Genomic DNA, 25,292 nt, shown 5'->3' on the forward strand with positions numbered 1-25,292 from the left:
ACTACAGTTTCAGTTATCAGAATGACCAGTCACTTTGACATTAGAAAAATAAAATTAGAAACACACTGGTTCTGTGATACAGTATCAATACAATGAATCTTGAGGTCTAGTTTGCAGATAACTCAGATTCTTAATGAGTTAATTCAGGAAAATAAAGTATAATGGTTAATATACTTACTGCATGTAAGCTAAAACTAGCAAATAAAACCAGTTTCAGTTATTACATTAGCTGAGTTTTTCAGGACAGGTCACAATGAAATGTTTTTGCTTAATTCATAAAGAAAATATATATCTCTGTCTAACTGTCTTGCATAACTGGTATGTAAGAGTACTAAGCATAGGTGCCTTCATCTCAGTCAGTGATGTGTATTTGTTCAATGAGTTTAGGAAGATCAACCATGTGAGGGTGACTAATTCAAAGAGGAACAACAGATCCCTTGTGTGCACAGCCAAGCTGGCACTGCCTGTATTATTTTAATGAAACTCTCTAGAGGATCAGTTTGGGAAGGAACCTGARAAAGTGCTTGTGTACAGGTATTATTCCCCTAAGCTATGAACCTCCGAGTTAACCTACAATCAAAACAACAGTTACTATTTTCATATTGCAGCTGCAGACAACAAACATTACTTGGGCAGAACAAGTTTACATAGTTTCTTCTACAGCCAGCCAAATCTTTTAAAGAACAGTAAAAGAAACAAGACAGATGAATGAGAGAAGAAAAGAAGACTTGGAACAGAAGGCAACAGGTCAGTGGTGGTTTTCCAGAGATAAGTCCATTTCCTAGAGAAATGTGGAGAGGGATGATCAGATCTTTGACCATTTAAAGACTAGAAAAGGATGGCAGGGTAGCTGGGGTATGTGCACAAAATTTGACCTCTTCCCAGAGCCTGACAAGTCGCTGGGAAAAACAGGAACAGTTTCCGAGCTTTCAGTAGTCAGAATAACGATGGGAATGGTTAACTTGTCTGAAACCTTTCAATTTCTAAGATAACAAATTCTGGGATGCTGTTTGGTACTCCTAAATTYGGCTCTGAACTTCTCTGTGGACTCACAAAAAGTAACACAGATCACAGCTGCTCTTCTGAACAGAAATGAAAGCAGAGAGGTGGTCATACTGTGAACATCTATATAATCTTATACAAGCTGCCTGTGAAAAGAAAGCTCAGCTTAAGGATGGCACATAGGAGAGAGCATCTCGTTTTCTCTCAGTGAAATGCCTGCCTAGTTGTATCTGTGAGAAAGCACAGAGAATTTTAATGTCCAGGGTGCCCTGCTGGATTTATAAGCATTATCTCCATCATGTCCCCGTGAATAAGGACAACATTCAAAGTCTTCACTGATTTACAGATGATTTCTGAACTACTGCTCAACTACTGTATCGTGTGTCCCTATACCAAGTGAAAATATTTTACTGGATATTTGCAGCGTATCTTGTTTGTTTGTTTGTAAGCTARTACAGTCAACTTGTACCACTGTCTGCATGGCACGACTCTTTCAGAATGGGGTATTCGACTCCTAGGTGTTTTTTTAAGTCAGAATAATGACTGTGTTCTTTATTTGCTGAAGTCTGCTCTATCTTCATTTTTAGTCTAGCAGTTGAGGAACACTGACCTGAGGGATTAGCAAACAAATAGAACRTTTGCAGGAGCTCAGAGGCTTCCATTACGGACACTCACACCTGCTGTAACCCAGCAGATTTGCAAACATAAAAAGCATTTTTTACTCTGCACAGCATCAGTGAAACTTCTGTCAGCAAATACTTTCTGCTGACATGATGATAACTTATAAATACATTTTGGCAATGACAAACGTGGGAAACACCCACGTACTCAGATATGGCCAAGCTGCAAATCTGCAAACTGATTTAAACTCCGATTAACAGCCTCAGAGACTTAACACCTCAGAGAAGCACTGCATCACCAATCGATGAGGGACTACTAGCCTCATTCATGTAGACAGGTGTACTTAAAACYAGTTACAGCGGCTACAGGGACATGGTATTATGTGCTGATTTTCTTAAGTCCTGCTATCTTTTGATTTTCCCAAACCTACTGAGACTGCTTTGTGGCTTGCAARATACAATGCTAAGCAATGGCCAATACAAGCAGTTACAGTGAAGTAATCTAAAACATGGATTAAATAGACCAATAGACCACTGTCATTAAGTTAAAGTTACTTCATCTTACTTTAACTGAGTATCTAATCTGGAAATATCCCTACGGTAACATCTGCAACCCTACAYAGCAGCTAACTGTTTAATTCTTTTAACTTATACTCAGAGCAGCATATAAAGTATGTGTAAGACTGGATTTTCTGCAGGYTGCATACTCGCTTCCAAATGTCTGAGGATCTCTTTGACTAAACATCGTAACTGCTTTGGGGAATAACTTTGGGGCCAAAGAGGGGAAAGCGGCTGGTCTCACAAAATACAGTCCAACAATTTGCTTTCTTTGGTTTGCAGTCCTCACCTCCTCTTCCACTCAGGACCATGCATGTTATGCTGAAGTTCTGCAAGTGAAAAAATTTGGCACAGATGACAATGATCTAGAAATGGACTTCATGAGACAGAAAGGCTCTGACCTCTATATTCTGCTGGATGTGGAGTGCTGCAGACACCACCTACTTTCAAATGACAAAAATATATTTTTTTAAATTTCATTCAGCTTATGGACTACATACACAGAAAGTAAGCATACTGATTATCTTACGCAGCTACTATTTCCAAACTGAATTTAATATATGGCTGTTTGATATCCACACCAGAAATAATTTAAATAAAGGAAGAAATTCACCTATAATCTCTATTTGTGGCTAAAAGAGCTTGGTGGAGCAGCATACTGAAATGCACCTYTTCTGGGGACATCCCTGGAAATGAAAAGTTTAAAATCATTTTCCTTCCCTTGATCCATGCTGAAAACTTTAACAATATTTGTTGTATTTATACTGTCTTGGTTGAAGACACCTGAAATTCTGAGACTTTCTGGTACTCAGTCAATGGTTGATATAGAAGACTTCAGTGAAGGTGTTCCTATAATGGACATTAATATGCATTATTCTGAATGAACATTCTTCCACCAGCTCTAGTTAGGTCAGGGTTTGTTGGTATCATGAAGCATGGAAGCTGATATACCAAATATAGTTTTATCTACACAGCTTAAGTGTGAAAGTTGTCACTTACCTTTTAAATGTCTAGTCTTCTCTGAACCTTTCTAAACAGGGGGCACTGCAGACTAATCCTGCAATGTGTGGGCAACTGCTTCCATTTATGAATTCCATCCCTCTGACTTTTGTGTTTCTTTACCAGGATATATACTACAAGATTAAAATAGAAGTACCTGAAGCTTTCTCCTACATTGCTCATTAGTTCACATCTCTCCCACATGTTCACTCTTCTCCTTTAGCTGAGAGCTGCATCCTTTTCAAAATATTCCCAAATGAAAATTTCAATTCTTTTATTGTTCTTTTCTAGATGCTTTTTATTTCTACTAAAGTCCCTCTTTTATTTCTACTTCTACTGGACTGTTTACTCCATGTCAGAAAGAAAAATCATAAGAGATCAAAGTATTCCAATAATTCACATAATAACACGCATTTACTAGAACTGCCTACTTTATTTTTCATGATTTTGCCTATGAGAGCCTGCTGGGCAAGCCACAGTGAGTCTAACTTTCCTTCCTGACTAGCTACAGTTAACTGAAAAAATCTAAATTGTATAGAATAATTCATATTACCTTTTTAAGGCAAACTATCCATAGCTCTTCTACAAAGATTTTATACTGTTTCAGGTTATACAATCATCTAGCTTTATTAGATAACAAAGATTTGTGTTCTGCAAATAGTGCATCAGCTGTCTCCAGACATCCTTATCTAATAGCTAACTTAAGTCCCTGGCCAACCCTTTTGGCATCCTGCTACTGACATCATCTCATTCTGAAAATAGAGTATTTGGAGGTTCTTTCTCTCTTTGTATCCTTTAAATAGATCACTTACCATTTGAAAGAGCTGGATAGGCAAGTCCTCAAAATAACAACATAAATAGGTAACACAAGTATAAACGCAGCAGAAAAAAAAGTAAAAATATAGTATTTTCATGTAGGGATCCCCATATGCAGGATTATGTCATGCCCTTTCAGAATCCTTTTTCTATACTCTTAACACCTTCCTGTCCACTCCCTAGGGGTCTATAAGGTTTCAGCCCCTCAGAATCTGTCACCTAAGACAGTGCTCTGGCATATGGAAAGACATGAACCATATGTCTGGCTGACACCTCTGTGAAACTAGGAACACACCTCTCATCTCTTGATAATTATTTCTATCACAAATACATGTAAGGCAGAGATTTTGGACACAACTAAAAACAGCTTCAGCTATTTAACTAGTCTTCTCTCAATGAAGCACTGACATACATGTGAATAAAAAATACAAAATACAGAAAATAATGATACAGTCTTAACACTCTAAAAGTGAGATAACTTGAAATCACAATCTCACATGGAAGTGTACGTTCTCCCCACCACAGATAAAAAGATCCAAAAATTGGATTTGTTTTGAATTGTTAATAGGTTTGTAATTATCACTGTTCTAAAGATTTTTTTTTTTGTTCAGTAAAACAAAAAGCAAGGAATACATACATACACAATTATCATACAGGACAAATCTATGAGTAGACTAGCAACAGCAAACATATTTACAAATTACACTTTAAAAATATTCATAACCTGGTGTCCACTATAAATTGCAGCATCTCTGATATAACAGAGAGAACTCATGCGTAGTCTGCAGCYTGTCTTATTTTATCTAAGAAAATCTGAAGGGTGATTCAGAGCATCTAAGTGCTCCTTATTTAGTGCTTCAGTGCTACCTAATTTTCTCCATTAATGGAATTAAGGCTTTTAAGTTTAGGTTTCTAACTGAGATGCCATCACCAGACTGTGTGAATACCTGTCCATTATTCAGATTAGGTTGTAAAAACCAGTTAATAGGGGAAAAAAAATCTTTCAGAATAATTTGATGGATGAATGATCACGAAATCTCACCTGTATTTTGTGCAGGTAGAGTTTTGATGTGAAGGATCTGGTGGAGTAAGTGTGATTCTTGGCGAGACCTGAGCTGATAGCAAAAATCCCAAAGCTAGGATAATGAGTGCTACAGCAGTACCTAAAAATACAGATAAAGAGCAATGTGATACTTTTCTCCAGAGAACATGAAATAATTCTCTATTGAACTGAACTTTGCTTGGGAAAGCAAGACACGCCATTATTATGCACACAGCATTCCCCATATACTAGGCAGCTGTAATAAGAATTTAAGAAAAAATATCCTTTGCTACATCCATATCTTGAATTAGGTTARATGTTAAAGTCATATGCATCAGATTTATTGTCCAGATACTAAATTAATCGTCTGCAACTTTTTTTGATATGTGGACTTGAAGACTGCATGAGTGAATGGATATCTAGTCCTTTTTGTGATGAAAATAACACTGTGAAGGTAAAATTTAATAGCAGCTTTTAAATCACCACACTTCTTCCCACTCCCAAACTTGAAGACTTTCCTGTAAGAYAGAAAACAGTGTCAGATTTTTCATCAGTTTTATCTCCTTTTGTGTTTCTTCTGAATTTCTTTGGAGGTTGGGGTGGTTTGGGTTTTTTTAAGAGAAAAAAAGTTTCCTAGCAAGCTAACCCATCAATTGTATGAAAAATTCTTCCTGGGGTATAAATGGCATCTTAAGTAGCAGGATCTGTGTAATAAAATAATTCACAAATATGTCCATGCWGCAGCCAAAGCTAATGGTCATGAATGTACATGAACTGGAGATTTTTGGACTACATGTTTACCTGAACTGGTAGATCTGCTTCTGACTCTAATATCTTCAACTAAATCACAAAGTATATGTGGAGAAAGCACCTATCCACCATAAAAATGATAGTGAATTTCACCTTATTCTGTACTTGCTTTGCATTGCTACGATGACTAGGTATGCTAATGAACCCAGTTTTCTGGGCAGGCTGGATTTTGTACTAGATTAATTGTACTTTCAAAATGCCAYAAACCAGACAGCAAATATCTTCAGACATAGACAATAATCTTATTTATATTCATTATAAATATGCTTTGTCTGTCTTTCAAGTTAATCAAATACACTAACACTCACTTACAGTACATCTGTAAATGTCTTACTTCTTTGGAAAAGGATGAAATGTGCAAATTTGCTAAATGAAGTTTACCATATATTTTCATTCTGTGGGATTTTTTTCTATGATTAATAAACACATACCATTACAGTATATCATTAAGCAAGATGCAGTAAAAAAGTAAGCATTCTGAAGATGGTTTAGATTTTCTCGGTCATAAAAGAAAAACATATATTTKGATATATGACATATGTCCAAATATCACCACACTTTCAAATTGCCAGTTTCTGAAGAGGAAAAAGAAAAACTCAAATAAAACGGATGCTGCACTTGTCAAAATATCTGCAAGTTTCCCAATAAAGAGTTTTGAAGAAAGAAAAGAACTGAAGAGTAAAAGAATCATAGAGGATTGATGCCAACATACAAAAYGAATGGGGAACTAAGAGTCAGTAGCTAACTGCAGCAAAGAGGACTAAAAGAGTGAGATTTTTTTTCTTTCTTTTTTTGGCAGAAGCAGTTGACTACAATTTTCATAATACTTCCTAGATCTATCCGAAAGGCTGAATTTTTCAAAAYTGTTGTTAATACCTCAAAAATTATAAAAATGCTCTAAATCAAATGCAAAATAGCCCTTTCCCAAATGTTTTCAGAGAGCAGAAAAAGCTGCATAAATTAAAAAAAAACTTAGAATATGTAGACTTAATCAAAATACTAATGTTGCTATCTTTTCACWAATTATTTTTGTAGCTTATCATTTTAAAAACACCAAATCAATTAACCTTTACAAAAAAACCCTTGAAGCAGTAGGCAAAGATAGCAGTTTTGTCCTTGTTTAATATAATGKGAGACTGGGGCATACATGGTTTCTCCAAAGACCAGATAGGCAGCTATTATAATAACTTAGTATGAAAACCAATTTCCCTATAAGGGCAAACCAAAGAAGAACACTAAAAAAATAAGTATAGCCCATGAGAAAACTCACAGTTTGAAAACAAATCCACCAGCAGATTTAATAATTGTTATTTTATTCAACAGCCCTCTTGCTAAGTAAAACACATCATACCYACCATTACCTAAATCTAAATATCAAATACTATATAAAACAATTCTGAATAGGATCGAGAGACTGCCATTATTTGTAGGGTATTTTCCTTAAGAAGAGACCATAGGATACAGGACACAGTAAGTAACACAGCATGAATCAAATGACGCTGCAAACTGACAGCAGGCAACCAACAACAGAGCAAGGACCGAGAATATTTTTACCAAGCAATTATTTTGTGTCCAAATATCATAAACACATAACCCTGTATTATTCTCCTTTGCTAACTCGCTGCCTTATTTCTATATTCGCCTCTGCTTGATGACTAATATGCTTTATAAGGGGCATTTATATCTACATTTCTCATTTACAACCTTTGACTATATTAACCAAAAAMATCAAAGTTCTGTGTTTGTATGAAAAGTCCATATGGGAATCAAACCTATACCACTGCCTCCATATAAGCAATAAACTCCTAAGAAGCTGCCCAGAGGGAGATATGAGGTATCAGGTGCTTAACAGATAATACTTGGTGTATTCTAATAGAGTATAAAGGGGATGCAGCAACCAAGAAACCAGGTATCAGTGCAGTGCAAAGAGAGATTCACTTCACACAAAGGCAAAGAAAAAAGACAAGYGCCACAGGAGGAAAAATGCAAAGCAAAACAGAAACAAAACAAATTGTATTGTTCAGCCTAGGGAATGGGACAATCTTCTCCCCTCTGAAAGACCTGGAACTGGCTGGAGACATAGAAGAAGTTATAGGGGAAAAGTATTTTAACTAATATGGATGTAGATGGTGATAAAAGTATCAATTTGAGATCTGGGTTCATTTTTCATGAACTAAGGGAAGTGCTCTTCCAACCACTTCTGTCATGACAATACTTACGAACTTGGATCATGAAAAAAGCACCAGCTTTCTCAACTCCAAAACAAAATATAAAAAAGGCCAAATACAGTTTTATTATCATTTGGACATACCAAACTGACTCCAAAGTGCATGTTTCAACACAAAGATTGGGCAATGGTGTGTTAAACCAGATGTGACACGGTGCAGTGCAGTCAGTGTTCTGCCTACATAAATGCATTATGGATGCAAATTAACTCCTATCGTTTGGGGACTGCATCCAAATTGCAGATGGCCAGCTCTTGGCAGGTGGTTCCCCACTCYGCTGCGTTACATTAGCCAGCAGTTTGGATCCCTGGCAGAGTTGACAGAAGAAAGCATGGAGGCGTCCAACTTTTCCAGGCAGTGGCGAACACTATTGCAAGAGAAGCAAGAACCAATTCTCTCTTTTCCAAATCTTGTCTTGAAAATGTCTGAACTTCTTAGACAGAGGCAGGCACCTGTCATAGATTGCTTCAGCCAAAACGAACGCTTAAGGGTCTTAGGAAAGGCCCTAAGCAGGGAAGTGGCAGGACACGGCTGAGCACAGGCCAGACTGCTACTCTGCCTTTTCCAGCTTCTAAGAGATGGCTGTGTGATTGAGTTATGGTGCTTGCAAATAAAGTATTTATTGTACTTGACATAACTATGCACAGAACTGCATTACTTGAAAAAGTACCATAATGATGTCTGTGTGATATGCTTTCTCCAGTCGTTCTTGATAAGATGTTTTGAATTTACATGAATAAGTCAGAAATTACATTTCACATATACAGACGTACACAAGATTTTAAAACAAACTCTGAAGTTCCAAGCATTTCATTCCTTCTACTGAAAAAAATAAATATGTTGTCAAACATGCTTTGAAGGAGAAACTGCATTTGCAAAAATGAAGATGCTGAACATTTTCTTAAAAATAGCTCTTAGCTATCTACTGTATTACTATTYGTGAAAAGTCACATGATTTTTGGGAAAAGGTGGGTCAAGGTTACTGTTTTGAAGAGAATTACTTTGATAAAATTAGAACTTTGTTTTCATTTTACTTATACTTGTGAGGAATATACAATATACTCCAATTAAGCACTCACCTGATAAACTACCGAGTGTAAGTTTCCGGCGACCCATTCTTTCAACAAGCCAGACTCCCACAAGAGTGAAAATGAAGTTTATAAATGCTGTCAGTGCAGCCAGCCAGATTGCAAGCCTGTCATCTTGGACTCCCGACATCTGCAAAATGGTAGCACTGTAGTACCTGTAAGAGAGTGGAGACACAAATACAAACACCACCACTGAATTTGGCTCATATTATAGTTTCTGATTTTAAATCAAAAAGGATCATAACAAAAATCCTGCTAGACCTCCTGCATAATGCGGCCATAGACTGACACTCAATTACCCTGGGAAATCAGGCATAACCAAAGCATAACTTGTGCTTGCCTGAAGTTTTGACTGGAGGACATCAAGAGACAAATTGCCATTCCCTTGGCTGTTTGCTTTTTCAATGGTCAGTCATGATCTGCTTGAAATAGGGTTCACATTTTTAATTTAAATTAATCTGGCTTTTGAAGTCAGTCATTGCTTAGTGTCCTATCTTTCTCTGCCAAAACAAGCAGAATTTTAGCATTCTGTATACTCTCTAAGGAAAGATATTTCAAAAATCAAATATGTTTTCACTCTAGTTAAAGGTCATACACAACTGATCTATGGCATACAACATATTGCACCTGACACTCAAACCTCCTGGTTTGAGGTTTTTCTAGTATTATTTTACTGTCACTGAAGGGTCTGAAACAGTTTCTACTGCATTAGTTCTGCTTTAACTAGATTAGGGTCATTTTGAAATGTGTTACCATCACACTGCAGGAATATGAATCCGCACCCACCATGTTTGACAGGAGTTTCTATTTCTTTTTAAAACAAATCAATCATTCCACACAAACAGTAATTAGTAAATAACTCAAATGAGAAAAATGAAAAAAAAATAAGGAAGTCCTTTTTTCATAGATATTAAATGAATACAGTGCATATGCTCTCAAAGAGAGCTAAGTAAACATTCAAGAAATAATTTTCAATCTGTTCTATTAATCTATTGCTGGCTGAAATATTGAATATCCAGTCCTTCAAATACATAGCAGCCTGTGGGTTTTCACATAGTGATAATCAACAAAAATGTCAAAGTTCACATTTTTTTTCTGGTCAACACGCAGCTTGCTTTAGACGTCACCACATTGTCTTAATGTCCAGATATGCTATTCTCTGAATAGTGATACACATTTTCCTATTCTAAGTATTAAACAGTTGTTATTTCAAACCAGTAATCAGTGGTGAACAATACACTTAAGTGATTACTTACAAAAGCACTAGATCCRTTAAAGAAGTGACCAGCCATAAATTAGTGCCCTTATAGCTGGACATCACTTTCTCCTCCCTCACTGAGTCCCAGTGAAGTGTTTAGATCTTCTGAGATCCCTTCACTAGACTCTTCCCTGTCGACACTAGCAGCTTGAGCCCATGCCTACACTAGCAGCTCACAGGTGCAGCAGGAGAGGATCTTCAGAGGGAGACTCTTGGTGCCAAGGACCTGATGTCTACACAGACATGTGTGATGGGTCTGGTTGCACAGACTGGCGGCTCACCAGCAGCTGGAAAGCATCTTCCAGTTTAGCTTCAGCTCAAAGAAGTGGGTACTCTGACACCACTCCAGTGCGTGAAAAGCGGAGAGGCTGGAGAGATTTCTGAAGCATAGACCCGACCTGAACTAAAATGCTGATGTTAGTGTGCCCTGGCTTCTTAAGGCTCTCTACAACTAAACTACTAATTGGTTGTCAAGACTTACATCATGCTGCACTGACTGAGTCACCAAAACCTCTTTGATCTCCCAATACCATCTTTTTTTCTTCTTATGGATTAGAAAATAACTAAACATGTTAAGCCTTGGCCAATACATACTGCAAAACTCCCATTTACGTCAGTAAGACAATGCTTTCTGAAGTCATGTTTAATTCTACGCATCCAAATTTTCTCAAAATCTAATTCTACTGTAATGTCAGAAATTGTCAGCTGTTAGCAGTAACATACAGAGTTCTGATTCTAAATAGTTAAAAAAAAGTAAAGTAAAAAAATCATTTAAATCGTGTAAATGTCTGTTTCTGTGTTACATAAAATCAGGTACTTTCTGTACTGACATCCCCTCTAGTTGCTTATTGAACTCACTGGTTATACATGCTCAGCTAGAAACTTGCTGTTTATCCATGATGAACATTGTATTTCATTTCTATGGAAAGCAAACCAGGAAAATTTAGATTCAGTAAATCTAAATGACAAGCTAGCAAAGCTTGAATGTTGGGCAGTRACTTTAAGATTTCTCATTGTGTAGCAATCAAGTAATTGCATGCATTATTTTAACTGCTATAAGAACATAACTGCTTAAATCATCATATTTCAGTATTCACAATATTTTTAATGCCAACCTGTGCAGYCCTAACTGGCTATTAAATGTAACAAGATGATAGGTCTTTTTAATTTCTTCCTGACAAGGAAAAAAATCATGTGGCAGAAAAAGGTCAAGTTATGATATTATACAACTGCTTTGAATACTGCAGCTACTGGAAGGAATGCAGCATGAATGGCAAAGCTGTGAAGTCCTAGTCCTAAAATGTAAAGAAAATGACAAAAGCACATGTTTATCTGTAATTTTAAGCAAGTGTTTTAAAAGCACGTAACTACAGACAAAGCTACACAAAATAACTGAGTCAGATAAATATTAAAATATTTTAATGCTGATCATTTCTGAGGGCATTAGAATTATGAAGTTCTTCTATCAAGAGCTGCTGAGCAGAAAAACCACTTGAACAATTCCACAGTAAAGAATATTCAGACCAATCTTTTTACTACATGCATATACTGAAAATATGCAGTTTAGTTTTCGAACAAATTACTCCCCTGACAACTTTCCCCTCTCTCCTCATTTGCAGAATCAACATTTTTGAAAGTGAGACCTTTCAATGTTGAAAGAAAGGAGACTCCTTCCCTTCAAGCAAGTCTCCAGACAATTTCAAATGCATTAGACTCCAAGTTAGTTCACTCAATAGCAGGTGAGAAGTCTACCATTCCAGGCTTTGTAGCTTTCCATCAAAAAATGACCATCGATCAGCTGCCAAGTTTTCCCCATCCTAACCTTGATTGCCCCTATCCTTCAGGAGGGGCTGCTCTAGCCCATCTCTTATGTCAAGGCTATTCTGACAAATGATGTCTAATGGTGTCTCCATCTAATATCAATTTTTTTGGATAGAATTTTTAATTCTAGTAAAACAAATAAATCTCAATAACTCAAAAACACTTGTCAACACTTTTAAAATGTTCCTTTTACATTTCTGCTTTTAAGAAAATAAAATCAGAACACTCTGGTATTGTAGTACAAGGGCTTGTTGCAATTTTCTGGCACAGTAGTTTGGAAATCACTGTCCAGCTACTCAAACCACTCAGTCCAAGAACAGTTGCTCAAGATAACAAATCTCCATGTTTTTTTTMTGAACTAAGGCAAAGTGAAATGGCAAGCAGTGCAGTAGTCAAGAAACAAATGAGTAAACAYTGAAGAAAATCCCCAAAGGCAGCAATTTCAACAGACTTGCATGGTCTTTTTCTGTAGTTGTGCGTGAACAAAGATCCTCTCTTTGGCTATCTCAGTTTATTATCACAGAATCACAGAATGGTTGAGGTTGGAAGGGACCTCTGGAGATCATCTAGTCCAACCCCTCTGCTCAAGCAGGGKCCCATAGAGCATGTTGCACAGGGTTGCATCCAGGTGGGCCTTGAATATCTCCAGAGAAGGAGACTCCACAACCTCTCTGGRCAACCTGTCCCAGTGCTCTGTCACTCTCATTGTAAAGAAGTTTTGCCTCATGTCCAGGTAGAACTTCCTGTGTTTCAATTTGTGCCTGTTGCCTTTTGTCCTGTTGTTTGGCACCATTGAAAAGAGTTTGGCCCYATCCTCTTGACACCCCCTCTTAAGGTATTTATAGACATTATATGCATGAATTACCAGACTAAGAGAAACAAAAGCATTAAAAAAAAAAAAAGAAAAAAAATATGTTCCACAAGAACATATGAAAAATGGTGCTTCTCCTACTCCTTAAAGTGGGTTTTTTCCCTCCTTTAGGAATTACTAGAGCTTATGCCCATCAAGTGTGATAATTTTGAGCGTGGGAACTCTACTGGATGTGTCCAAGCTGGGGAAGGTGGGCATTTTTACCCAAGCAACCTACCACGTGCACTGCAGCTTCCTCTTTGCCCCACACGACCCTGCTATCACACCCAGGGATGCCAAGCACATTTTGGCTATCACCCAACAAGTGCAAGCTGTGCTRCCAAGCATAAGACAAAGTATTTTTAAAAGTACAGCAATATGCTACGGCACACGTACACAGGCTGTAAGGAATATTGTCCCCCCAGATGACCTTTTAAGCCCTGGAAGGTTCAGGTGAGAAGTGGCAGGTCTGCATTTTCATGTACAGACAGTTGCAGACTGACCACGTGAGTGTTACGAGAGGCCATGCTGCAATYTATCAAGCCACATAGCTGCATTAATATGAGACTATGCCAATGTCACTAGGGCAACTGGACCACTGAGACACATACCATCCTATATAAAAAGCTAATACAACTAAGGCTAATCAAAATTTCAAATGGTGTTATTACACATCTGTCTTATTACTGATTCAAAGGAAAGTCTCCAACCCAAATTAAAGCCTTATTTGTTTCATGTTTCCCTCCTTTTGTAAGCTATCACATAACCACGTAAATATAGTTGTAACGTTCTCTGAGCTACCTCATTGACCTAACGTACGTTTTGAAGCTATTGTTTGCATCTGTCTGTCCCATCCATCTACATCTATGTTATAAAAGAGGCTTAATCTAGAAAGTTTAAACTCACGTTTGCATCATTAAAGGTATGCAGAACTACCATGGCTTCACCGGTACGTTAAACTGTGGCAACTCAGCTGTGTAGACAAACTCACAGAAACAGTAGGAGAAAGCAAGAGCAGCATACGGGAAATAATTAGATGCCAAAGTACTGAAAACAAACAAGACAGGAAGAAGCTGATATATCTGGAAAGAGTCAAAAATGCTCCAGGTGTGGCAACTATCAGACAGGAGGGAAGCTACAGCACTGCTAAGTAGCATAGGAAGCCTGGAGTATAGAAACACACATGCTGGCAAGATGCTATAGAAATAAYGAAGTAAAAATCTCCCTTGGTTAGACTAGTTTGAAAAAAGAGTTGCAGAGTGATACAGCAGCATTTGATTGTATGACTGGAGTACTGGATAATGTGGTTCAATTTCCTGTCTTCATATTTTATATAACACAGMAATAAGGAAGATACAGGAGTTTCCATTTGCAGTCACAGGTTGTGTTCAGAGCAAYTAAGGTCACCACTCTGCAGACATGGGTGGTTATCAGAGCTCCACTGCCCCTGTCTACTTCTCTAATTGAGTCTGTCGAATCTCTGACCTTGCTTTTAAACAGAGCTTTGCACAATTAGACACAATCTTGATCTACTCTTTTCCTCACTCCTATAATATAAATTATAGGATTGGATAGGATTGTATTATAGCTGTAAAGCAGCTCTGCAGAGAAGGACCCAGGGGTCCTGATGAACAAGCTGGCCATGAGCCAGCAATGTGCTCTTGTGGCCAAGAAGGACAATGGTCTCCTGGGGTGCATTAGGAAGAGCATTGCCAGCAGGTCAAGGGAGGTGATCCCCCCTCTCTACTCAGCCCTGGTGAGACCTCATCTGGAGTACTGTGTCCAGTTCTGGGCTCCCCAATACAAGAGAGACATGGAGCTACTGAAGAGTGTCCAGCGTAGGGCTGCTAGAATGATTAAGGGGCTGGAGCATCTCTCCTACGAGAAAGGCTGAGAGAGCTGGGACTCTTCAGCCTGGAGAAGAGAAGACTGAGAGGGGATCTTATCAATGTGAATAAATAAGGRTGTAAAGAGGATGGGGCCACAATCTTTTCAGTGGTGCACAGTGATAGGATGAGAGGCAATGGGCACAAACTGAAACACAGGCAGTTCTCTCTGAACATAAAGAAAAACTTCTTTACTGTCAGAGTGACTGAGCACTGGCACAGGTTGCCCAGAGAGGCTGTGGAGTCTSCTTCCTTGGAGATATTCAGAAGCTATCTGGACATATTCCTGGACAATGTGCTCTAGGTGACCCTGCTTGTGCAGGGAGGTTGGACTAGCTGATCTCCAGAGTTCCCTTCTAACCTCAATTGTTGTGTGAAATTAGTAGTATTAACATTAACAATAGCACTGATATTATGAAATACCTGAGCAAAGATCAACTCTTCAATGGGAATTACCTTTGCCAGATAAATCCTTTTCTGATGCTGAAACTCCATTAGCTATGGATAATGAAAATGGAAAATCACAGAAAGGATGAAATCTAACCTCATATTTGGCATTAGACAGATAATAAAGCTGATCACAAAAGCTGTAAAAAAACTTTCTATTACTATGATTCAGCATCAGTTCCAGGACTACAGCATTAGTCAGTTTACAGCCTTTAGATTCCTCAAAAAATTAATTTCCCTTTGGTCTTCACTRTACAACAGATCAATGGTTCATTTTTGTTTACACAGACAAACTCATCTAACTAGGGAAAAATATTATCTCCTTCTTTCTTTATCAAAATGTGATATACAGCTACTCTATGTTATGAAACTCCTCTTAATCATTAAAGTWTTTGCTTTATGTAAGCAAAGAATATTTTTTATACTATACAACTTCAAAAGAACAAAGTAACAAGTCTGGAAGGGACCTCTTTGGTCATCCAATTCCCTGAACTTACAGCTATCTCATAATAATCACTTGTAATAAAATAAGATAGTTCCATCTTAAAATGAGTTAAAGTTTCCTGTCTGCACTAATCCAAATGAAGGTGGCTCAAGACTCCCCAAATCTATGGTGATTCTAATTTACAAACAAAATTTATTYATGGCAAGGTCACATACGCATTCATTCATATGTCAAGATCATCGTAAAACTTCAGTAGTTCTACTACCCCTCTAGTATCTACTGTCTTTGATTTAATTTTGAAGAGCAATTATAATTTCTCAAACCATTTTCTGCTGGGTTAAACGAGCTCAAATCATAACACATACAGAATGGAAAAATATTTAATTAATTGAACTTCAAAACAGCAACTGTTAAGTTGAAAAGGAAACCTTGAACACTCCAGCTTTCCTCTGAAAGTCCATCTCAGTGAAAGGCAAAGCAAACYGACCCAGCCATACTGGTTCTGTCTGGTCTTGTATTTTTAGCTTAAAAAAGCAAAATATCTAAGGATTAGATCTGCAATTTTACTGAGTTCTGCTGATATCAAGTACCTCCATTTGTAGGATTCCAATTCCAGACTGACAGGCGCATACGCTTTCCCACACGCCTCTTCTGAAGTTCTGTCGAGCTCTAAAGGCAAAGGTTCCCGCACCAGCTGAAAGGCTATATGCAGATTTTTTTTTCAGAGTACCTGGAGGGCAAGATATACTTTTACTGTGTAAGTATAGCTTAAATCCCCTGTTTAGTAGCCAGGTTGTGTTTTATTATAAATGCTTTGGCAATGGGCAGAAAYTGAAGCACAGGAAGTTCCTCCTGACCGTGAGGGGGAATTTCTTCCCTGTGAGRGTGACGGAGCMCTGGMMCAGGYTGCCCAGAGAGGYTGTGGAGTCTCCTKCTCTGGAGATCTTCAAGGCCYRCCTGKATGCAACCCTGTCTAACATGCTCTAGRTGACCCTGCTGAGCGGGGAGGTTGGACTAGATGATCTCCAGAGGTCCCTTCCAACCTTACTGATTCTGTGATTCTGTGATAGAGCAATAAAGTGAATGTCATCTGTTAAAATCAATATATTTTGATAACAAACCCCCTCAGTATTTGGTACTGTTTGAAAGACAACTCTTTATACTCAGCAGGTTCTCTGATTCATCAAATGTTATCTAAGTGCTAAGACATGAAAAGGTTTTAAGGATTACTACTTAATTATGGTAAGAAAACACTGCTTTTTTTAAGTGTCCTAAGAGACTAAATTATATAGCTATCAAGCAAAGCAAATGTACCAATGTTTGACAGGTATTAAAAATACCTTTAAAGGCTTAAGGTCACTAAGATACACAAAACGATATCCATTTTCCTAATTTAAGGGGATCCTGCCACACAGCTTTTGGTCCTTTTAAAATACTGTTGCAGTATCAGCTGCAAGATATTCCTTTCAAGTCTAATGCTTATTTACCCTGCACCAAATCTTTGTATACAGTCAAATTTCTTTTAGGGCTCAGTTGTTATATCTGTGCATGTGGGTCTTGCACAGACTTCGCAGATCTCACACAAAACTAAGGAGGAGAATTGTTTTATTCTTTAAAATAAAAGTAAAATATAAGGATGATTTAGAACTGAAAAAAAAAATAAAAAGGCAGAAAGTTAGTACCAAAATCCTACATTAGTTTGTAAGAGATGACATCCTCTGCAAATTCAAGGACAGAACCCTAGAGTCAAACCATGAAAGTGTTGGGTTGAATCTGAGTGCGAGTTAACCTGCGAAGTGTGACAGCAAGTGGTTGGAATTAAAAGCAAGCACTAGGAGGAACAAAGTCTGGACCCTTCCAGAATACAGTGAACAGGCTGGAAGTACAACAGACAGGTCGGACTCCACAGCACTACCGGTTTATGCTCAGCACTGCACAAAAAAAAGCAAAATGTGAACTTTCTCCACCTTGTTTTTGATATTGTAATTTCCACTCAATACATAATTGCCTAACTCTTAAACAGAATGTTTATAAAAGAGGACCACCACCATCACCCTTCTTTTATAAATAGTCACCACTGAGCCTTTTGGAAAAAGGGAGAAGACAGACAACTTTACGCAGTCAGCTACCAGGACTACTAATTCCAACCTTAACAGATAATGACGCTATGAGTCTCCCTGCACATAAATGCTCTCTGCAAATTACTAAGTATAAAAGGAGGAAAGAAAATCTCCCAGATGTTTCATAGAATATATCTTGTTCGATTCCTCATTTACTATGATAACTTCACTTTGATTTAAATTACGTTTAATACTCCAAGGTATTCTAAAGCTGAAAAGCACTAACCAAGGCTTGCCATGAGGTGCCTGGGATGAAAAAAACAAAGAAAAAAGACAGTCCCTAAAATTAAAATCAATAGACATGATAAATAGTATTGATAAATAGTATAAAATAAAATAAAATAAAATAAAATAAAATTAACTAAAATAGGCTAGCCCATTTGTTTAAGCCAAGGCTAGCTGCAAACAAGGGGTTATACACTGGAGTCTAGCTATAAGATTCAGAAGTTAGTGATCTGGGAGTAACGGCATCTTGAAAAGCGTGAAAGACAAGAAATAAAACAGGCTTTTTTTTGACCTCTATTTATGTGTGCTTTCTCAAGAAAGAGCAAGCTTCCTTGCTATATATTCATTTCTCTTTTAGGAAAACTGCACTACTTATATTTTTTGCTTATGAATAACAAAAGGGGTATATCAAAATTTAACCAACTTTTCATCTATGATTTCACATCAGAACAAAATCATGCCAGATGTTCCCTTTCCAGTCAGGCAGAAGGAAAATCATATGCTAATAAATGCACTATAATGTGTTTAAAAATAATGTAACTTCATGATACAGGATCTGATCTTTCAGACATTTTTCAGCTACGGAAAAAGAACAAATTTTATACACATAAATGGAAGAGCATGGAACAGCATAGTGCTATTCAATTTGCATACTGCATATTTGCAGATAGCATCTTTGAAATATTGCACCTGTAGTACTTTCAGTGTCCCTTCCGGCTGGACGAGCTTCCCTACATGTGCTCCAGGGAGCCTTATACAGGACAGCTCTGAGTAATCCCAATTGGGGGAGCTTCCCGAGGAAACCATTTCACATTTTATTAGCTACCACTAAATAAATGCCTAAAATTACCATACTGTCACCCATCACTGGAGCATCTGACCTTTGTTTGCATCTTTTACAATTATACATGTATGTCAAATGTATAGCAATGTACTTAGAATAATAATTTCTTTATGCAAACAAAAAATACATTAAAATGTCAATTGAAAAATCAGCCTTTGTCACTGTCATGGTATATGACTCAGTCCTGCCTCACTGCTCTGCTTAGTAACATATTCATTAATTAATATGCACACATATATTTTCTTGTAGAAGGACAAAAGGATTGCTTTACAATCTGGGAGAATGCAGCTAGTCTGGCCAACAAACAAGATGATTAGCTAGGAGCTCAGAAATTATATATTTAATATATTTTCTGCCAATTAATCGAAGCAGGAGATACTGTATACACTGTAGATACTACTGCATGTGCATCCATGTACTGAAGACAAACAATACGCAATTATAAGCTGCAGAATACATGTAAAATGAATTTTAGAGCCACAAAATCAGAAAGCCCTAGTTTGGCCTTTAGTAGCGTAATGAAATCTGACAGAGTCTTTACAGATGTGACCACACTACTTTTCACCATGTAATCCAAGCCCATTTACTCTACCAGTGATTCCTGATCCCTGCTGACATATTCTTCTGCCACCACGCTTCCTACCTCCACTCCTGGCCTTTGCTTCCCTCCCAGAAGCTCCGAGCAGGCTCCTGCTCTCTCGCTGTGCTGCTCTCACTCCGTGCAGGGAGATAACCATTTCTGAAAACTCCTGATGTCTGAATGCTTCATCTTGTGATCCTGACATTGACTTAACTTTTTAATATGTATCTTAAAAAAAAAAATAAAAACACTTCCCCTCTCCTTAAATTCTCGTATTTTCAAGTGAGGGACACCCAATGAAAGCTCAGCAGCTAAGCACAGAAGGCTGGATTTCAAAAGAAAAATAAGTACTTCCACAAAACCATACTTTTTTTCCTTCTCAATTCACTTCCAGACAGTGTATTTTAAAATTACTATCACGAAGCCAAAAGTTTAGATTTTCCAACATTCATACCACACCAAAAACAAGGTCTTCATAAGTTCCTCAGATTTATAAATATCTTCCAAAAAATTGCTTCTCTATCCTCCATATACAGAAGTTTGTTTCCATGCTGAAATCACACAGCTGCTCAAAATTACTTCCTATGGCATAACAAAACTACTTAATATTCTAGTGACACTACAGGTATTAGTTTGCAATATGAACTAATATTCTATTCTTTTCAATTTTAATTAAGGGATGTTGCATTAAGAATGTTTATCTTGCATAGCTTAACATTTTTAGGACTCAGTCTGTAATAATGACTGCAATAAATTCTTAYCAAAAAGCCACAAAATTGCTCTACAATAATTAATAGGCCTTTGTAACATCTTCTGATCACCAAGAGAAACTCATAGAGATATAGCAATAAAGCCTTTGTAGGCTCAAACTTTATTTTGATATGATTAAGGTTCTGGTTGCCTAACACAGATTTCTCCCTATTTGCATTTTAAGTCTTGTCTATTTTTGTAGAAATCAATCATTTATTGCTACAGCCCTTCCTCAGCTGGCCAAACTCCACAACGCAGTCCATTTTAATAGCAAGGAAGCCTGCAGCTGCTCTTCGGCTTCTTTCCTACTTGTCCCTACAGTCACAACCGTCAAAGACGAGTGGCAAGGGACGTTGTGTTTTTGAGTACGAAACAACTAGATAGTTCAAAACCAACAAGAAGTCTCCTACCAACTTAAGGGCTTTGGATAATTTTGGATAACAGTTGAAATACTCAAATATAGTTTCCCAGTCTCTCCATGAGAGCAAGCATCAGGCCAGACAACAGGCTGTGCTTCTGGAAAAGTGAGGAGAAAGTACAAAGGAGAAAACCAGTCTTATCAGAAGTTGGGTTACTGACTGTCAGGGGAATCCAGAGAAAAATAAAAATAAAATAAAATCAATTGCAAAATGTATTGTTGGGGACATGAAGAAAAGACAGCAGAAATAAGAAAGCCAACAGTTTATGACCCAATAAGGAAAAACTGATTTCTCATCGTCACATGCTGGCAAAGGCCCTGGCACTTGGCGCAGGATGGTATCAAGTGCAGGGCCAAGGCACACGGCCGCGCAGCCCTCGCTGTGCCAGGCAAGCCTCTGGCCCTACTATATTGCTGGGGAGGTTCTCAAAGCCAACAGGACGGTAACTTAAAGTCAACGTGTTGACCCTCACACACATGCCCAGTGACGCTGCAATAAATGGTATACACTACACTTAAAAACTTTTCAGTAAATACACATTTTCTTCTCATTCTGAATTATTCTACTACAGTGCTGCTAAAAAAAATTTATTGGCACCAATTCTAAAGTCATTCAGGGAAAACTCCATGATGAGCAATGAGGAATAACAGCACACATATGTGAATATGAGTACACTATAGTTACATCCACTGCTGGGCACATTGCCCTCACTAGTAACAACTCTGAGCATATGTCCTATGTAGGAAAAAAAAAAAGGAAAAAAAAAAGCATATTCTGGGAAATAACTGGCACAAAAGTCTTCTTGGAGCTCAATTGCGCACATGCACCCACATTATCTACAGTCATTCCAGGACTGTTTAAAAAACAAAGCAAAAAGAATAATTCTAGAGTGGCACCATCTGATCTCATTACTCATGGTGGCAGATGAGATCCTTTTTTTGGAATACTTGTTCTGGCAAAAATATTCAAAATGACAACCTCAACTGACCATTCTAAATCAGCATTCAGGCATTTGTATTTTTGAAGGTTTCCAGCACCAGCATATACCCAGGAACTGCGACTGTTCAACATCTTTCCCTCGCTCATGTTACTTGTGGTGCAATATATTTCAGACATATGTTGCACACTAAATTTCAACAGAAAGGTATTTTCTTATTTTTCAGAAAACAAAACTAATTACATAGCACACTTAAATATGTGCAGCGTGAACATTAATTTGGCAATGTCTGCTTCTATTACACACATTTTTTTTCTGTTGCCTTTTGTCCTATCTGTTCTAGAAGAGGAAGTAAAAAATCATGGGAGATTAAAAAAAAACAAACAAACATATATTAGAAACTGCAGAAAAAAGCTACTAACTTCCGGAAATGTTGATATGTCAAGAGCTGCAGACAGAATGTCACCAACGGATACAAATATTTTCCTTTCATATTAGAGGTGGGTAAAATCATAAAAATAACATTAGCATGGCATATAAATAACTATAAAACAACCAAAGATTTTGATTTCTGATGTTCGAATGCTTTTACCAGTAAAAATTGCCCCAACAGACTAGTTCTTTACCTCTCACTTACTATAAAGTAAACATCCCAAGGACACATTTCTACTTTTCTGGCAATAAATACACAAAGCACCATTCTCAAGTTCTCGCGCTCCACACTGAGATTCTCAMATTAAACACCTTCCCGCCGATGCTGCTTTGCTCGCTGCCCTAGGTAAGCTGAGCTGCCATGAAGTGCCATGCAGGATCTGGACTTCAGCGGAGGGACGGTCAGCTTTTTCCTCAGATGCCTGAGAACTTTGTCTTCCAGTGTCTCTGCCAGAAATTCTTCTGTTATGCGTAAATAAATAATTATTCACTGAGCAAGAGAAGAAAATCCACACCAAAAATCAAAGTAGTAGAGCAGAGGTKAGAAGAACTGGCTTCTAGCTCCCAACCCAAAACCATTTACACAAAATGTAACAGTGTCAGCTGGAAAGACTAAGAGCAGGGCTGTAACCTCAAATCTAGACAACCACTCTGGCAAACTGAGCTCCCTCTCCTATCAGAAAGTCTTAGCTTCATCTGGTCCGCTTAAGCGCCCTAACACTAAGCACTTCAAAGTGACCCTTCTGACTTCTTTTCAGAAAGAGCTGCCCTAGGTTAGACACCTCATTCTAGACAGACATTTACAGCTGAAAACTRTCCGAGACAGCAGGTATCGACCCTGTTACTTCTCCTCACTGATCCCCACATGGCCCGCCTGGTCCTCTGGTCAAGCCACAAACCTCCGTGAGACCCCTTCAAAGACGCTGCTCCCGACTCACCTACCGGCAAGAATTTTACCTGAGGAAACTGAATTTACCCCTTCCTCTACAGATTTAGCTCTTAGCCTTAATTGTCAAGTGCATACAACAGCTTCTCTACTGCTGTGGAGAACTTTGAGACTTCTGCAACAGTTACCATTCATAAATGATAAGCACAATTATGATTACTCTTAGGATGTTGTGAGAAAGTTAAAGTAACCAGGAAATAGTCTTTTAACAGAGGACTAACAAACGTTTCTAATATGTACTGTGAAACGTACAACTGCACTATGAAAAACCCCTGATGGCTATTCCGCGCGTATGTATTTCCACATAGCCTACACAACGAAAGCAAACCCATGTTTGTGAATGTGCTACTACTAAACAGAAAAAAGCCCCACATTGCTCCTTTCCTCAATATGAAGCGTGGCAATTAAGCAGCACGTCAGAATTATTAGAGCTTTATAAGGCACTGTGAACARTAATGCAGGAAAGACCCTACTTACGGACCGTACAGTGCAGGATAGTAACATTTCAAACTATGAGCCACGTGCTAGGTGATCAGTTTGTCTGAAAATCTCTGGAGAATGTTATATGCTCCACACACTTCTATTCTATAAGCAAATTCTGTTCTAAATTTAAATTGACAGTATTTTAAAAGTCTCTTATAAACGATCTAACCATATAGTAGAGAATTTGCTACTTTTATACCATCTGTACAGTACAGTAGGCAAGTGTGCATGTCACAGTTCACTGTAAAAGCTATATATAGGATTTAAACGTACACTGGATTTAAAATTTAGTAAAACTGCTGAAAAGTACATAAAACAAAGTTTAAAATCAAATTACATGAAAATTTCTAACACAGAAGATGAAGTAACAATTTTGTTACAGAACTCTATGCTGAATATTTTTAGAGGGCCCTTTGAAACTATATTTTAACTTATTTTTGAAATAATCACTGTTACTTGTGAACACCTAATAGAGGACAGATACAGAATGGTCTTTGTGTTTAATTGCTTCAGACAAATACTGCCCCTATCCGCTGTTTTCCATTGTTGCCACTGGGTAAAGATCACTTTCAAGTTTATCATTTCTTTGTTGCAACTAATTAAGCTGGCAAGTTTTATATCCCTGGCAGTTCATACTATTTAGATCAATTATTCTGTGTGTGAGGACAGCTCAGCTACATATAATTTATGTTCTCTGTCCCTGAGAGTTAGTTCATCATTTTAACTCAAGGCCAAGACAAAAAGAAAAACTAAATTTTAATCCCAGCTCTACCACTCTGTAACCTTGGAGAAGTCACTTCATTCCTTTCTATTTGTTCTTCCTTTGCAAAAAGTTTTCRGATATCTTTTCCACACTTCTCATGAGAGGATTCCTATGAGGATAATACTTGAAAAAAAAAAAAAGTGGAAAAGGGAGAGGAAACAACAGCAGGTATAAACAGTCAATTCTCCTAATGCTCACCAGAAGAATCCCATGGARGTCTGTGCTACAGCTCAGGAGCATGCTGAGCAGCACCAGTGAGCTGGAAACATCTGAAGAGTGAAGCTGTTTTTCAGGGCAATGAAAATAAAATCTAGATTTTTCTTTTTAAACTGTTAAGAAGCTGAAAGTATCTTTTGCTACCTTCCAGACTCTTTGATAAAACACTGCCTTGTAAGAGAGTAAGACAGTAGTCAAGACCTCTCTCTCCACATGAGGAACCTCGTTTTGCAAAGGACGGCTGAGTGGACTGGTTCTGCTTTGAACATAGCTTGCAGCAATTCTCAATGAAACTGATGTGCTGTAGTGAAAAGGACTTAAAAATTCTCCAAACAAAGAACATTGGTAAGATCAGTAGCAAGTCCAGCACTYGGAAAACACTAATTACAAAAGCCAACTGAAAAAAAAGAGGAATTTTTTCTTCTTTAAAGAAATGGAGAGGGAACTTACACTGCACCCATCCCCGTACTACCTCACTGGACAACAATTACGTGTACCAAAAAGGAATACATCAGGTTTTACAACTCTCAGCCAATGACAGAACAAATGGTTTCCGTGGGTGYTAAGCAGGATATGTTGCTGTTAGAAAAATTTACTACACATAAATTAGAATGAAGGCAGAGCACTGGGATTTCCCACAGTGCTTCTGCTCTACCTCTATCAAATATATATTTACAACAGTAACAATATTTAATAAGGATGAAAAAGAA

General features: G+C 37.7%; 1 protein-coding gene across 1 annotated transcript in view; it reads right to left on the reverse strand.

Annotated features, from left to right (window-relative positions):
• SLC2A13 (solute carrier family 2 member 13) overlaps positions 1-25,292 on the reverse strand; it is a 146,762-nt gene that overhangs the window by 40,294 nt on the left and 81,176 nt on the right. The window contains exons 5-6 of the mRNA XM_085297865.1: positions 9,152-9,315; positions 5,038-5,158 (exon numbers count right to left, since the gene is read on the reverse strand). Of these exons, the coding sequence (XP_085153991.1) occupies positions 5,038-5,158; positions 9,152-9,315 (285 nt within the window). The remainder of the gene's footprint in view (positions 1-5,037; positions 5,159-9,151; positions 9,316-25,292) is intronic.

Source organism: Rhea americana, unplaced genomic scaffold (assembly GCF_003343005.1).
Source record: "Rhea americana isolate MKP2758 unplaced genomic scaffold, rheAme1 scaffold_1, whole genome shotgun sequence".
NCBI lineage: Eukaryota > Metazoa > Chordata > Aves > Rheiformes > Rheidae > Rhea > Rhea americana.